The sequence below is a fragment of the Helianthus annuus genome, chromosome 12 (assembly GCF_002127325.2).
Source record: "Helianthus annuus cultivar XRQ/B chromosome 12, HanXRQr2.0-SUNRISE, whole genome shotgun sequence".
NCBI classification, from domain to species: domain Eukaryota; kingdom Viridiplantae; phylum Streptophyta; class Magnoliopsida; order Asterales; family Asteraceae; genus Helianthus; species Helianthus annuus.
In genome coordinates, this window is record NC_035444.2 from 84,102,241 (window position 1) to 84,117,944 (window position 15,704).

The window sequence follows — 15,704 nt, forward strand, 5'->3', positions numbered from 1 at the left end:
ATTAAGAATCATAATATTCCATCAAAAGCCCTTTAAATGCGGAGGTTACGATTTGGGATCAATCGTCGCCGTAAGCTACGCCAGTTGCCGTAGCTTACGGTGGTCAGTATCATTCCGGGTCTCAATATAGCGCCGTACGCTACGGCTCATCGCCGTAGCTTACGGCGACCAACATTCTTTACGCCGTCCGCTTCCTGTCCTACGGTGGTGTTTTTCTTCAACCAAGTGAGGGCCGTAGCCTACGGCTAGAGCCGTAGGTTACGGCGCTGAACATTATTTTCTTCTTGTTTCCTTCACTTCACTTAACTCCCTCACATCTTGATTATGCCAACTTCTAGTATCCATTTAAGCTTCCTAAAACTCGTGTTTTGAGCACTTTCACACCTTCATAATCAAATGTAGAATAGTTACCAAGTTCGAACAATTAAACGAGTAAAGTATGGAGATTTATTCTATTTGAAGCACTTAAGGGTTGTCCTACGGACCACCCGTCAATGTCTCTTGCAATTCTTGCACTTGGGCTTCTCACCAGACTGCTGCCCATCCTTCCTTGACTCAGACCCTCTCTTGTTGTCACCGTTTCCACGGTGCTTCTTGCCCGACCTTCGTGAAGTATCATCTTCACGCTTTCTCTTCTCAGCCTCTTTGTTCCTCAGCGATCTTTGTCGGACCGCATCCAGAGTGAGGGACAAAGAAATGTCAGCTACAGATCTAAAGGTCGCTGGCCGAGAGGCCTTTACGCTTGCCTTTATCTCGGGGGCTAAACCACCGATAAAACGAGCTATTCTCTTTGGCTCCGAGGTTACCAGATACGGAACCAACCGGGACATCGTGTTGAAGCTCGTGAGGTAAGCTTGACAGTCAAGGTTCGTCATAACCAACGATAGAAAGTCGGTCTCAATCTTTTCAACCTCATGTTGAGGGCAGTAATTCTCCTTAATGAGAGAAATGAATTCCTCCCATGTCATGGTGTATAGAACAGCCTTTCCCGAGGCCTGAACCAAAGACCTCCACCAAGCCAGGGCCTCGCCCTTGAATGATTGTGAAACAAACTTTACCACATCTTTCTCTGCGCAACCACTGATGTCCACCACGGTGTCCATCTTGTCTAGCCACGTCATACAATCAACTGCGCCTTTCTCCCCAGTGAAGTCTCGAGGTTTGCATGATACGAAATACTTGTAGGTGCAGCCCCTGGCGCGAGACGCATCAGTATACACTTTTTCTGGACGGACACTGTTTTCACTGGATGAGTGGTTATCATCGTCCTTTTTAGGCTTGGACGGTGGTTTGCTGTGAGATTTTGAGTGGGTTTTCGGCTTTGAGTGTGGTTTAGATATGGTTCTGCTCCGGGATTCAGTATACTCCTCGTATTGTCGATCCAGGGCTGCCTTAACAGCATTGTTGACCAGAGCTTTCAATTCTGCGCCCGTCAAATGAACCTGGGCGTTATCGTATTAGTCTTCTTTCGAATGACTATTTTCCCCACTTGGATCAGCCATGGTAACTTGAATCTGCTACAGAAGATAACGAAAAAAATTTTATTTAGGAGTTTATTATGGAATTGTCTTTTATGGCAATTCATTAACCATGGTAAACAGAGACCATATCTGGTTAATTTGTTTACTCTCTATTATTTAGGATTTGAACATAACCTATCCTAATTACAAACAATGTTGTTAGTGGCATACAAGCCTAGTCACGAGGACGTTTTTATAATATTAGCCGGAATTTTAGAGAATCAAGGCATGAAGAGTCATAGACTACCACTGTCTTTTGTATTATATGACAATAATTATGGCCTGTAGGCTTTACATCACTAATGGATGTTTAATAAATTTGGCCCGTAGGCACTACATCGCTAATGGATGTTTAATAAGTTTGGCCCGTAGGCATTACATCACTATGGATGTTTAATAAATGATCATCTTCATTGATGATTTAGCCCATGATTTATAAATCATTAAGTTGGGCTTTGAAATCCTTTAAAGGATTCTTATATGAGAATGACGCGTGCGATTTTAACGAATCACATCTGCCATGAACGTTAACATGTTTACAGCGGTTAACTTGGAATCTGAATCTTTTAATCAGGTCTTACCATCTTGGCCGGGTCTTATAATGACATCTGGCTAGGTTTCACTCTTAAGATTCTTTATTTAGGAAGATTTAAATTTGAAAGGAATGATTTTTGATTTGTTTCATATATAATAACAAAATTGAAATTCATAACATAACATTCCATAAATTTCAAATATGATTACACGCTGCCCTAAACGGGACTTTTTAAATAAATAATTACCTACGCAGAGGTTTATAGAAAAAAACAAGTCCACGCAGGGACCAATACAAGATAGATGTCCGTGCAGGGACTAAAAGATAAGTCCACGTAGGGACTGAAATACGATAAATGTCCACGCAGGGACTAAATTTCAAATACAACAATACATAAGGAGACTAATGATCTCGCTTCTTCCTCCCTTTTAGCAGGTTTGTTAGGCCCTTGAGAAATCCACGATTACTCTTACGTTCTTGTTCGAAGTCTCGTTCCACACGGTTTAAACGGTGGAGTATTTCTTCTTGCTCCGATGGAGAAAAACGTGGCTACTGTGCGGTTGCTGAACCGGAGGTCTAGGAGGTATTGGATACCCATGAGCTGAGTAATCTGGTCTCCAAGAGGTTCCATGGAGGGCATTATAATTAGCCGCTACCACGTATGGATCGGCATCATAGTTATAGTTGTAGTGCGTGTGAGTCGGCTGCTCAAACAGATTGTATGCGGTAGAGCCGCCGTACGCTGGTATCGGATTATCGTATCCGAATGGTGGCGGAGGTGGTGCAACTGGTGCAGAATTCACCTCTGCAGGGTGACCCGAAGGTTCCCCTAATTGTGGTTCTTCTTCAGGTACTGACGGAAAGTGACTAGCACTCGAGTGGCGAGGGGTGCTGAAATGGAATTCCCCTCCTCGGGTAGACATCTGTGCGCCTGATCTTCTACGCCTTGGCGGATCTGGAATTATTGGTTGTACTGGTGGCGGTGGCGGTGGCGTAACTGCCACGAACCACGAATCCTCAAAAGGATCCTGTTGTTGCTGTTGGTCATGAGGCGAGAAATGATGAGATGGTGTAAAGTACCAATTACATTGGTCAAACCTCGCCTGGTAGCTGTCGGGACCTTGATAGGGTGTCCCATGAAAGGATGACCCATCAGAAATCTCGATTGGATGGTTGGGAGTACCCCTTGCAGGTTCGACGGGGTCTGTATCCTCGTCCATATCCACTGCATTATCTTCAGAAAAGTGATCATCTGGTCCTAAAGGGTTATACCCTATTGGCTCTTGGACATAGTCCGCCGGGTTAAACTGTCCTACGAAGAAAGTTGAAGGATCGCCATAAGAACGGTGCGAAGCAGATCGCTGGAGAGGTATGAACGATGGTTGAGGGTTATTGGGATTGTTTTCCGAATCTGGTCCAAAAGAATGACGGTATGAGGGTGTTGAGCTATGCGAGGTAGAATGTCTCGCAGGTTCATAGAGGTTTCTTCTTCGTCTCTGTGGTTCTTCACTCCTTGTACTGGAAGGAGCTCGCATGTTCGAAGGTCCAGCCTCGTGATCATTGTGAGTAATGATCGTCCCTTTGCCTCTTCCTCCTCTTCCTCGTCTGATTGCTGGTGGCATATTTCCTGCTTTCAAAACTTTAAATAACAATAAACAATAAAAAGACAAACTGGAATAACAATTCGAATTTGTCCTATGTTCTTGTCTAGACTCAAGTATGTGCAATTGTGTAACTGAGATTAAACACAAAGGCTAGTGTTTAATTCACTCAGTGTTGGCTCTGATACCAACCTGTTACACCCCGATTTCCACGTGTCTCACCGGTGGGCCCGGTATGGGATTATTGTGACGTAGTTGGCAACAATATAGTCAAACCACACAATATATGAATGCACAGCGGAAGCATAAAGATAAATTATATTTCAACCATTGTTTGCAATATCAAAGTATTACGAATAGTCGAAATTGTATCCACAGGGGATCAAATAAAAATATAAGTTTTGTTCAACAGACGAAGGCATCTTAAGCTTGCGAGACTCTTTATGATGCTAAGGAGAATATCCAGCCAATTACGCATAGTACCTGCATTTAATCTTTTTGGGAAAATACGTCAGTTTACACTGGTAAATACATTCAACCGACACTTTTGTAAAATGTTTATTAAAATTGATTTGAATGCACAAGGCACAAACTCTTTTATAACTTGGGAGAATTATTTAAATATATAATCTTGTGAACGAATTACATGTTCCTTATGCGTTCAGTAGCCCGGATCAAGTCCGGGTTAAAGATCAATAGACACACCACAACGACTATTTATGCACTGACGAGTGTATGCCTACACTCCGCGCTTAGGTCGTGGCCATTTCGTAAAATAATGCCAGGGATATCCGGGACATGGTCATTAACCCCCCAAAGGCTTTTAAGTAACAGGACTGTTTAAACAGGCCGATCAAATTTATTCAATTACCCACTCAATCGGTGGAGAATTTGATGCCCGATCAAGTTGTATGCTATATACCGTAACCCAAGCCCGTATAACGGAAAATAAGTTAAAAGTATTTACCTTTGCAAGTATAAATCCTTAATCGAAATAAATTGCAGATAACTTTTACTGGTCTCCTAATCTGGAACGAAGGTTTAAATTAACCTACTAGAATCCTAACGGGTCTTTAATTTAGCCGTAGCTTAGACCGGTCAGTTTCAACGGATAGTTACGGTTTAATCGCGTGAAAGGCGAAAACCGGGAATGGAATGTGATTTTGACCCAACAAGTTTGAAGACTTGTTTTATATGGGTATAATAATTACACTCTGGATTTTGGGGTCAAAACAATAAGGTTTGACCCGTTTCGGCTAGTTTATGTAAACTAGTTACATAAACCGAACCGTGCGCGCAAAAGGCGTAATGGGTAACCGTAAGAGTCCTACATTGGTTTCCTAAGTCAATATACTTTAAAGAGGTTGTGGTATCAGTAGGATACCTTCCATAATGCCCGAAACGAGTTTAAGTTCATATTATGCCCTGTAGGGGTATTTCGGTCTTTTTAAAGATTATAAAAGAGGTTTCTGAGTTCTACAGGAAATCTGAGTTTCCCGAACAGTTTATAAAGTCTAAAATACTTTATTTATTATTTAAAATCAGTAGAAACTGGAATCGGGTCAAAAGACCTTGTAGAACTCAAGTTATGGCCGAAAAGGGTATATTCGGTAATTACTGAACCGATGCCATAACCGCAGGGCAGGTTATGAGCAGGTAAAAAAATAATTAAAAATCTTTACAAATCCCAAAATATTATTTTACATCAGTGAGTAAAAGGTTTGGTGTCGAAATCCGGGTTTAGATAGGCGTTATGCTAATTGCGCTATTAAATTCCTAAAGTTTCCGTAATTTGCGCTATTTAGCATAACTCCTATTCTGGACCTCGGATTGACGTGAAATTTTAGGGACATGCTTAGAAATCAGTAACTAAGGTCATGGTTCTTTCACATGTCCGAAATTCTCGTTTTAAATTAAAAAGGGCGTTACGATCAACTTTTAAGCATTTAATGGAAATGTGTAAAAGACTCGGACAAACAATGAACCGGTCACAGAGGGTTATACCATCATGTAACCTGGTCCTAAGAGAGTCCTAAGGTATATCTAAATTAAACTTTAACGGGTCAGAACTGAAGTCAAAGCAAAAGTCAAAGCTTTTGCGACTTTCGGCTCCGAACCGGGTCAAAACAGTAAATGGTCGGATCAAACAAGCTTAGACTAGTTAATATACTTATTATCATGTTTTATGAGTGTTTAAACAGGTTACATATCATCTACATTACTGATTATGCAAGAAATCGCAAAATAGCATTTCTGTTGACTTTTTCTAAGCACGTTTGACTCGATATTCGGACTAGTTAGAGTGGGAATTAGTGGGTGCCCTTTTAGAGGTTTAAAGCCCACATGATTACCAACATATAACTATCTTTGATTCGACAAACCACTGGACCATTTGTGATTTATCGCCAAGTCAACCGTTAATTACGACGGATTGACTTTTAAGCTAAACTATGCATAAACTAAGCCACAAAACGTTAGGCACACTTACAGAAGCTTGGTGCACGACTATGGATGTTAGGAGAATGCTTGAGAGCTCCAGAAGTGATCAGAAGTGCAAGAGAAAGGTGTGAGGAACTTGTTGCCACTATGTGGCCTTTTATAGGCAATTAAGATGCATAGGATCATCACAACAAGGCCTACAAGTGTCCCTTGATGATCAACAACTGTCCCTTAGTGCTAGGGAGTGATTAGGGGTCGCCCATATCTCTGGAAAATCTTTACATTAATGATTTACCGTTTACAACAGCCAACAACCAACTTTCTGTCGCTGGGCGTCGCTTATGGATCGTATGGCGTGGCCCTTGCGGTCCGTAAACCTTTGGCGGAAACAAGTTACCCTTTCACCCCCCTTACGATCTGTAAGGCAGGACCCTTACGGTCCGTAAGCGCTTAACAGAGGCAAAATTTTAACCTTTCATGATTTGAATGGTCAACTACAATACATGATTTTTGAATCTGGAACTAGTCAGTATGAGGCCCTTTTTAACCCATGCTTGGTCAGTTATCATAATGAATCATGGGTTTGCACAAGGATGGGCTTTATGAACAATTATTTGCATTGCATTATTTTCTTAGGATCCAAATTAGCAATTTGGACATCCTTGGTTAATAGTAATTATCGGATTAAGACATATTAGATGCTTATTAATTATGCTTAGGGTCTTGGGATTTATAATGAAGAAGTCGCTCAGAGGTACAAATTAACATGTCGACCTGTTCAAAAATCCTACCGTACATTTTATTAAATCCGGGTTTACAATACTTTTGTCGTATGCGACACGTGTCATTTATTTATTGGACACAAAATTTCGAGGTGTTACATTAACCAATTCAAGTAATTGTGTTGTTTTTGTTTAATTATTTAGTTGTTCACCACGGTACATGATTCCATAGCCCAGTGTGAGGTTTCAACACTTTTTCGAAAACATGAACGCGACTCTCGCAACGCGCGAAATGGATGACACTAGTTACTTTAATATATATATATATAGGGGAAGGTTCAAATGAAAACCACTAGTTATTGTGAAAACTAGAAAACTAACTAAAACCCACTAAAAAGGAGGGGGGAAGACTTTTAATGAAGGAGGGGTAAAATTGGAACAAAAAATATATAACTTTTCAAACATTTCCCATTTCTCCATACGTTATCATTTTAAAACAAAAATGGCACCATAAGATCACAAATTTTCTTATCTTTCATTCAAGTATATTCGAGCATATTTTTTATGATATAAAAAAAGATTTATGGTGTCGTCTTGTTTTCAATACTATTATTATAGTAGTGCACATGTGCAATATAACATGTACTACAATGTGCATTACATGCTTAAAATTAGCTTTTTGATTCTAGTTTAGCTTTTAGGGTTAGTTTTTTTAGAGGTTTAGGATTAGGATTAGGTTTTTGGGTGTGGGGGGGAGGGGGGTTTAGGTTTTTGGGGGGTGGGGGTGGGGGTTTAGGTTTTTTTCGGGTTTGTGTTTAGGGTTTAGTTTTAGGTTTTCGGGAGGGTGGGGGGTGGGGGGGTTTAGGTTTTTTTTTTTTTTGGGGGGGGGTGGGGGGGTTTAGGTTTTTTTTTTGGGGGGGGGGGGGTGGGGGTTTAGGTTTTTGGGGGGTGTCGGTGGGGGGTGGGTTAAGTGGTTTAGGCTTTCCGTATTAGTGCACATGTGCAGTACAACCAAAAAATATATATATTTTTTTTTGAATTTTTTTTTCATATATAAAAAGTAGCGATTTTTCTAAAAAAAATTGTAAAAAAAAAAAAAAAAATTTGTATGTTTTTTAGGCTTTTTTAGTTAGTTTTCGAGTTTTCACAATAAAAATGGTTTTCATTTGAACCATCCCCTATATATATATATATATATATATATATATATATATATATATATATATATATATAAATAGTATACGAATGGGTGAATATTTAAATTTTATATTGCAAGTGAGTCCCACTATCGGTCCGTTTTCTCGCCTGCAAATCTGGACCTCTATGCCGAACCATAAGCGAACAACGGGCATCCAAACTATGGCCCAACAGCTTGCGCCGGACCATACCACATCATCATCATTTTGGGTGCTCTTGTGTTTTGGTGGAGAACAACCAAAACCAAATTATGTAACTACATGGAAGAAGAGAGTTGAAAAAAAAGAGTAGGTTAGTTTCAGAGGATTGTGAACGAGCTGAGAGAGAAAATTTAATGATTTGCTTCGATAGTGCCATGTGTCAAAAATAAGGTAAAAACCATCTCAGATAATTTGTTAAAATATATAAAATTAACTATCTGTTAACTAAATTTTCTATTATATGATGTACTAATTTTTCCCATTGAAATGTTATCGCATAGAAACGATTAGATGAAAAGCATAAATCCATTCTCATAAGTCGTGCATAACATGATGATTTTGCGTGAGTTGTATAGATTTTGATTGACAGAAATCTTGTTTAAAACCACATGGTGAGAAAATCTACTTTTCTTTTTTATGATAAAAATGTTTGGTGCAAATCCAATTAACAAAGGTAAAGCATGTGTATTAATCATAAGCTCTGCGTTAATATAACCCATTATATTAAATAATATAATCTGAAAACAAATGGACTCTATTCTTGGTAGTCCTACTTGACAACAAAATAAATTAAATAATATAATCTGAAAAACAATTGGACTCTATTCTAGGTAGTCCTACTTGACAACCAAATAAGATCAAGTGGGTCTACTAACATGATAAAACATTAAAACCTCGTTTTTACTAGCAATCAAACTCCTTTTGAATGTTCTTTTTTAAAATTAATTGTTAACAGTTTTTTTTTTCAGAAAAAAACACAATATGGTAATAAAAAAATCAAAAAGTTGTACCAATTATGGTCCATTATAGAAAAACAATACGAATGTTTATAGATGAATCATCTATGTTGAGGATAAGTTATGCAAATATCAATACACTGAAAGATATATTAACAAAAAGATGCCGACACAAGCATTATGAGACATCTTATATCAATATTTACAGGTAAAATTTTGTAGAAAAATATGTTCGTATCCACACAAAATGCTTGTTCATAAGCAAAACATTGAAAACGCTTTTTATTTCTACTCATCTCGAAGATTCATCCTATATTCCTATAGATTAATCGAGCCAAATTATTCCAGTAAATAACAGAACTGCGGACAGTGGTGCGGAATATTTTTAAAGAATTTAGGCTCTTAGGTATATGAAAAAACTTGGGTTCATATCGGGCCGTATCAGATCGGTTCGGGTCGGGTCATGTAAAACAAAAGAATATCAAGCTAAAATTTATATAATCATCAAAAACACGTCAAACGTCGTTACAAACATATTTAAAATGTCGCCCTACGGGTTTTTATTTTTCAAAATCTATACAAACATCATTTAGAGCTACTTTTCTAAGCAAGTATTTCTCTATATAACATATACAACTAATTTTTAACACTAACCACTTAAACAATCAAGCCCTAGTATTAATTGTTGATTCCTTGTAACTACCCATTTAAACACACTAAACTTTAACTAAAACAACAAAATCAGCCAACTAAAGTTTCAAAAAACAACAAAAGAACTAAAATTTCAAACATTTTTAACGATTTCATTTCTCCTAAAAATCCAAATAAAACAAGAAAACAAGAAAGTAATCGAATCATATCCGAAAAGAGTGATGAATATGTTGTTTTCGTGAGTTTGGTGGCCATAATTTACTATTCTTCGGCGGAATCTGAAGTTGTTGCTGCTGCCTGATAAAGACCTGTTGTGCGCTGTTGTTGGTGTCGTGGGCCTGAGATCACAAAACAAAGAGCGGGGCAAGAGAAGGGGAAAGGACGGTGGGTTGTGTTATTATATTTTGGTTCAAATTATATTATTAATTGGGTTGGGTGTTATGGAGTGTTTGTTAGGCGTTAATTGGGTTAAGTGAAAGTTAATTAGTTAAGTGGAAAATTAATTAGGTTGTATTTAAAAAAAAAATTCAAGGGGTGCGGTCGAGATTTTCAAGGGGTGCGGACGAAAATTTTCAAGGGGTACGGTCGAGATTTTACCGAAAATTTAGCACTTAATCTTTTTTTTTCAATGGGTGTGCCCGCCCACCCTAAATGGCTAACAAAGGAGGTGGATTTCATATACAAGAAGAAAAAGATGATTATGATGTCGATGAAATTTATGGTAAAGTTCAAAGTTCATTTTTTATATCTAACTTCGATCCTTTTTATTTACTGGTTTAAAGTTTAGATTTTGAATCTTTAAAATGCAGGACTTTATCCAACATTGTTCTCAATCAACATGCATCATGGAGGATCATTTACAAACAATCCAGGTCATATGTATGTAAATAGTTCCTTAAGTTTCGTTGATTTGGTAGATAATGAGAAATTTAGGATTTATGAATTGGCCCTAATGATGAATGAGTTAGGTTACGATGATGTTGTCCCTACCTTTTACCATTATCTTGAGCCTGGGGGTGTTTAGGATTCTGGGCTTCATCCTTTGGCTGAAGATTCCCATGTCTTGCAGTTGTTAGAAATCATTCATGAGGGAACAGGTTTATTGATGTATACATTGAGCATGGGATGTCTAATATTAATTTAGTGGAGATACCCTCACAGTCAAGTGTGATAATAGAATAAATTAGTGAACTTGAAGCTCAAATAAGTGAAAGTAAAAAGAACAACCCAAAGGGACTTGCATTGACCTGGCATGAATCATCAAATGAAAACAATGGAGGTGTGGAATGTGGAACAAAGCATATTGAAGGTGATACCGAAAATGCAGCATATGTAGTGGATATTGGAAGCTCTAGTATTGTTACTCCAAGTATCTAATGCTATAAATCTTGATGTTAGAATGAGTAGTTCTGTTATGAATGATTTTGACCCTTTCTTAGATGATAATGATAGGGACAGTAATGAGGTTAATGGTAGGAAGGATGTCAATAATAATATTCTAAAACCTATTAGTGACTAGGATAGTGATACAGTTGATGAGAATAATCAGGATGATAATGATATGGAAGAAGATAGTGACCAGGATAGTGATTATATAGTAGATGAGGAGAATGATATAGATGAAAGTGATGTTGACATGAGAGATTATAAGTTCATGGTTGATGATGAAGAGGAAGATGAAACTCACCCTGATGCAAGGATTGATGATTTAGAGGTCTTGGACAATGAAAAATTTGATAGTGCTAGTGATATTGAGGATAATATAGGGAATGTTAGGAGGAGAACCTTAAAACATATAAAAAGGGAACATGGTAATGATAACATGTTCTACATAGGTCAAATGTTTGGAAATAAGGTTGGTGTTAAAAAGTTTTTAAAAAATACACAGTGGAGACTAGAAGGTTGTTAAAAATAGTAAAGGATGATAAGGATAGGGTAAGGGTGGCATGTTCAGGTGATATTCCTGGTGTTGACAAGGTGGAATCTGTTAAGAGGCCAAAAAAGAAGAAAGTTAAAAAGAACTAGAAAGAAGGGGACATTTCTATTGAAGGAGGGATTGAAGTTGAACATGATAGGAAAGAAGGAGGTGCAAAAAAAAAAAAAAAAAAACACATTGGGGGAAGAGGTAAAAAGAGAAACCCTAAACAGTTTGTATGTCCCTTTGTGTTGTTGGTGTCTAGGGATTCAGTGATGGAGAGTTGGATAGTTAAGACTCTAACTGATGAACACAAATGTCTAGAGAGCCGAAACATGTATCATTGTAGTTCAACTTTCTTAGCACAACAACTGATGGAACAAATTGAAGATAACCCCAACATCCCTGTCAAAGCAGTACATGAACAGTTTCAACAAAAATATGAAGTATCAATTTCTAAATGGACAACTTTTAGGGCCAGATCTAAAGCTCAGAAGCAGGTACATGGTGACTATGGTTCACAGTATGGTCTACTTAGACAATACCTTGATGAATTGCTTAGGAGAAATCCAGGTTCCACTATCAAGTTAGATGTGGAACCACCAGCAGAGCCTAGTAAGACTACAAGAAAATTCAAAAGAATCTACATTTGTCTTGGTTCACTAAAGCAAGGATTCAATGCTATTGGGATGGAGTTAGTAGGACTTGATGATTCATTTATGAAAGGACCTTTTCCTAGTCAGGTTCTCACAGCTGTTGGAATTGACAATAACAACATGATTTATCCTCTTTCCTATGCAATTGTTGAAGCTGAGAACATTAACTCATGGACCTAGTTTCTTCAATATCTTGGTGATGACTTACAACTTGCAAGCAATTCCAATTTCATATTCATGAGTGAAAGACAAAAGGTACATGTTTTACATTATTAATGTTTCTACTTTATCATACTTATGCATTTTAAAATGTGTAACAGGGAATTCAGAATGCAGTGTCAAATTTGTTCCCAAATGTTGAGCAAAGATACTATCTCAGACATATCCATGAGAACATGAGATTATCTTATAAAGGGAAGGAGTACAAAGACATGCTTTGGAAACTAGCAAGTGTTATGTCCGCGGCTATACAAACTTGACATAAACAACAACTGCAATAATATCCATATCATCTAAATTGCCAAAATACATTCCATTAATAATATCCAAAATATATCATTGCCATAACATGATTCACAACTACAAAACAAAATACATCAAGATCTTACTAGATTTCATTCCACTACCTAACCATTTTAACTAAAACAACAGTGAAAAGCATCATCCAACAAAGAATCATGTACTTTTTCCATTTTTCTGATTCAGCTCTGCTGTCTTTCAAATGTGCTTCAAGTTTCTTGTTTCTAGCATGAAGCTCCTGATTTAAATCCATGAGTTCATTGTTATTCCTTAGTAAACCTGGAATAGTATATTATGCTTCTTCATCAGCCTTTGGTTCCCCTATTGCTATGATTATGTTGTTATAAATCTAACACGTCTATAATTTGCTTAGGATAATGATGTTACATATGCTACAATATAAAAGTTACATACGTTACAAGATAGGAATTCGTGTATAATCACTAAGTAATAATTGAGCATTTCACATGTGAACTTGAATTGATTTCTAAGACGATTCTCATTGATGTGTTGCAAGATTAACTAAGCTTGATAATTAGGAATGTTACAAAAATTTATTGGACTATGTAAATTGTGTTTTAGGGAAGGATTAGCATAACATACTCAAAGGTAGATCCAAGAATTTTTTTTTATCTGGGTGTCGCTAATTTTCAGTGCATGGATATCTATCAAATTGATTACATAATTTTTGATCCAAGCTAGGTTAGATCAAACCATTTTGGAAACTTAAAACCCAACATTATACAAATTCAAGGTTCCAAATAACACTTACGTAATATGATTTAAACTTTGTAAATAAGCATTGTTTTATATTTGTTTTTTAAGCTAGTTATTTTAAAAGCAATAAAATAAAGGTGTTTTTCAACATAAATTTGTAAATTTTACATATGTAGCATATATAATATTAGCGTACTTAAGAGGTCAAGAAAAAAATAGAAATTGGTATTAATAATGAGTATCTATAATAATCAAGAAAAATTATTAAAAATCAATGATAAAATAAGAGTAAATAACTAAAATATATTAATTGTGATTCTAGGTTGATTTGATTGTATTATATGCTGATTTTGATTTATATTGTACTAACTTTATTTTAGATTAGGATAACTTGTTTGAATTATCATGAATTCCATAACACCCAATCGTTTTAACTTTTAATGATGTTTTATTTGTGATTTGAATGTGATTAGTGGAACGTTGTTATTATGTATAGTTTGAGTTTAGTTACTTGGTGTTCTTGTTACTTTAGTGTGAAATTGGTGGAATAGCAACTATCGCATTGGAGGAGAAATGATTGGTTGGTATTAGTGATCCAAGGTGAATTGATTATGATTTTTATCTTTTTTATTTGGGAATTAGTGACCTAAGTGCTAACTTTTAGTCTCTATTGAATGTAAATGTTGATTCGGGTGATATAGTCTCCAATAATCAATCATCATAATCTAACAAATTCGAAGGGGAAAGTCAAGAAGAACCCTTATGTTGGACCTACAGAAGAACAGATGATATCCGAAAGCCAAAGCATGATCATCTGATCAAGAAATAAACAAGAGTTTGAACTATATTCTCCCTAAATATAGTGAATCTTGAACACCTAATCAAAATATCTCTTGAAGATAAGCAAATATCTGATCAAGCCTTAGAACCACTGTTCAAGAAGAAACAACATTTGTTGAAAACAAAACTCTGTTGAAGCCAAAGGTTTGATGAAGAAGACCAAACATTTTTATGCCCAAACATATATTTAGATCAAAGCAATAGAGGATAGGTCCAACAGTGGTTTACCAATGTAACAATATTGTTTAATCAGTGTTTAGACTAGTTAGAACAGATGTTTAGATTTGCACATATGTTTGCAACATCTGTGGAATCTTTTCTGTTACGAATGTTAGATGTCATTATTATGGTGGTGTCAATCAATCATAAAACAGAGCTTTCATACTTAGTATAAATAGATCACACCTATTAGTGATCTATTTATCACACACGTCACCTTTTCTCTAATACGAACAGAATTGTTAAGTGATCAGGTGAGGGGAGTCTGTAGAGCCAATCTATTGTACAACATTTGAATCATTTATGATCAATGAAAAAAATTGTTGATGATGACTTCTCATTTGTGATTATTTATCTTTTGCTATACAATTCCATATTGTTTGAGCTTAAACTGTATTTCTAATCACAAACCTTGTAAACTCGAACCTAACAATTGGTATCAGAGCTTGGTCACGTTAAACTCGATCTTACAATCAGATTAACATACAAAGATCGGCTCTACAAAGATCCAATATTGTTCGTAGCTCAGAGTTTTTTAGTGAAGAACTAATTAATGTATTTCACATACTCTGTTTTTCTCATAAAGAACAAGAGAAAATGGCACTAAATGATCCACATAACATTGGCTTCAGTAATAAACCACCTATAATTGTCAGATCAAAATTTAACATCTAGCAACGTATGATGGGGCATATACTTGCTCAGCAAAATACAGGGTGTTGGGAGTCTATTGTCTTCGGACCACATATTCCAATGGCACCAAATGTCGAGAACCCAAATGTATTTGAGCCAAAGAAGCTGAAGAATTACTCTGAGCAAGATTATCAAAAATTCGAGCTAGATGCAAAAGTCATCAGTATCATGGCTATGGCTCTGCTGAATGATATCTATGTTGGCCTTTTGCATTGCAACAGTGCCAAAGAGTTGTGGGGTGCATTGAAGGAACAATTTGGTTGAACAGATGATGTTACCTAGAACACTCGAGAAATTCTTAACCAGCAATATGAAACCTTCACTCATGTCAAAGGGGAGACCCTGACTCAGCAGTTTTAACGATTTTTATGTCTAATCAGTGAACTGAATTTGGTTAAAAAAGAAATTACTAAAGCAACTTTAAGTAACCAATTTCTGAGATATTTTCCTGAAAAATTGGATACTATTGGTATAGTGATGAGAACATCCCCATATTTCAAGGACATGATCCTAACTCAGCTCCATGGAAAGCTTCTAACATTT

General features: G+C 36.7%; 1 protein-coding gene across 1 annotated transcript; it reads left to right on the forward strand.

The window, feature by feature from the left end:
• The first annotated feature begins 10,253 nt into the window (after positions 1–10,253).
• Positions 10,254–11,627, forward strand: LOC110893180 (coiled-coil domain-containing protein 1-like). Its single transcript, XM_022140299.1, has 5 exons — positions 10,254–10,323; positions 10,412–10,481; positions 11,001–11,067; positions 11,122–11,413; positions 11,491–11,627. The coding sequence occupies exons 1-5, from the start codon at positions 10,254–10,256 to the stop codon at positions 11,625–11,627; spliced, it is 636 nt and encodes a 211-aa protein (XP_021995991.1).
• The last annotated feature ends 4,077 nt before the right edge of the window (positions 11,628–15,704 follow it).

Bases quoted from the DNA above. Each gene is read 5' to 3' on its own strand.
- LOC110893180 (XM_022140299.1), top strand. From the start codon at position 10,254: ATGGCTAACAAAGGAGGTGGATTTCATATACAAGAAGAAAAAGATGAT. The intron at 10,482-11,000 runs GTATGTAAATAG...TCTTGATGTTAG, and splicing joins ACAAACAATCCAGGTCATAT to AATGAGTAGTTCTGTTATGA. The intron at 11,068-11,121 runs GTTAATGGTAGG...ATTAGTGACTAG, and splicing joins ATGATAGGGACAGTAATGAG to GATAGTGATACAGTTGATGA.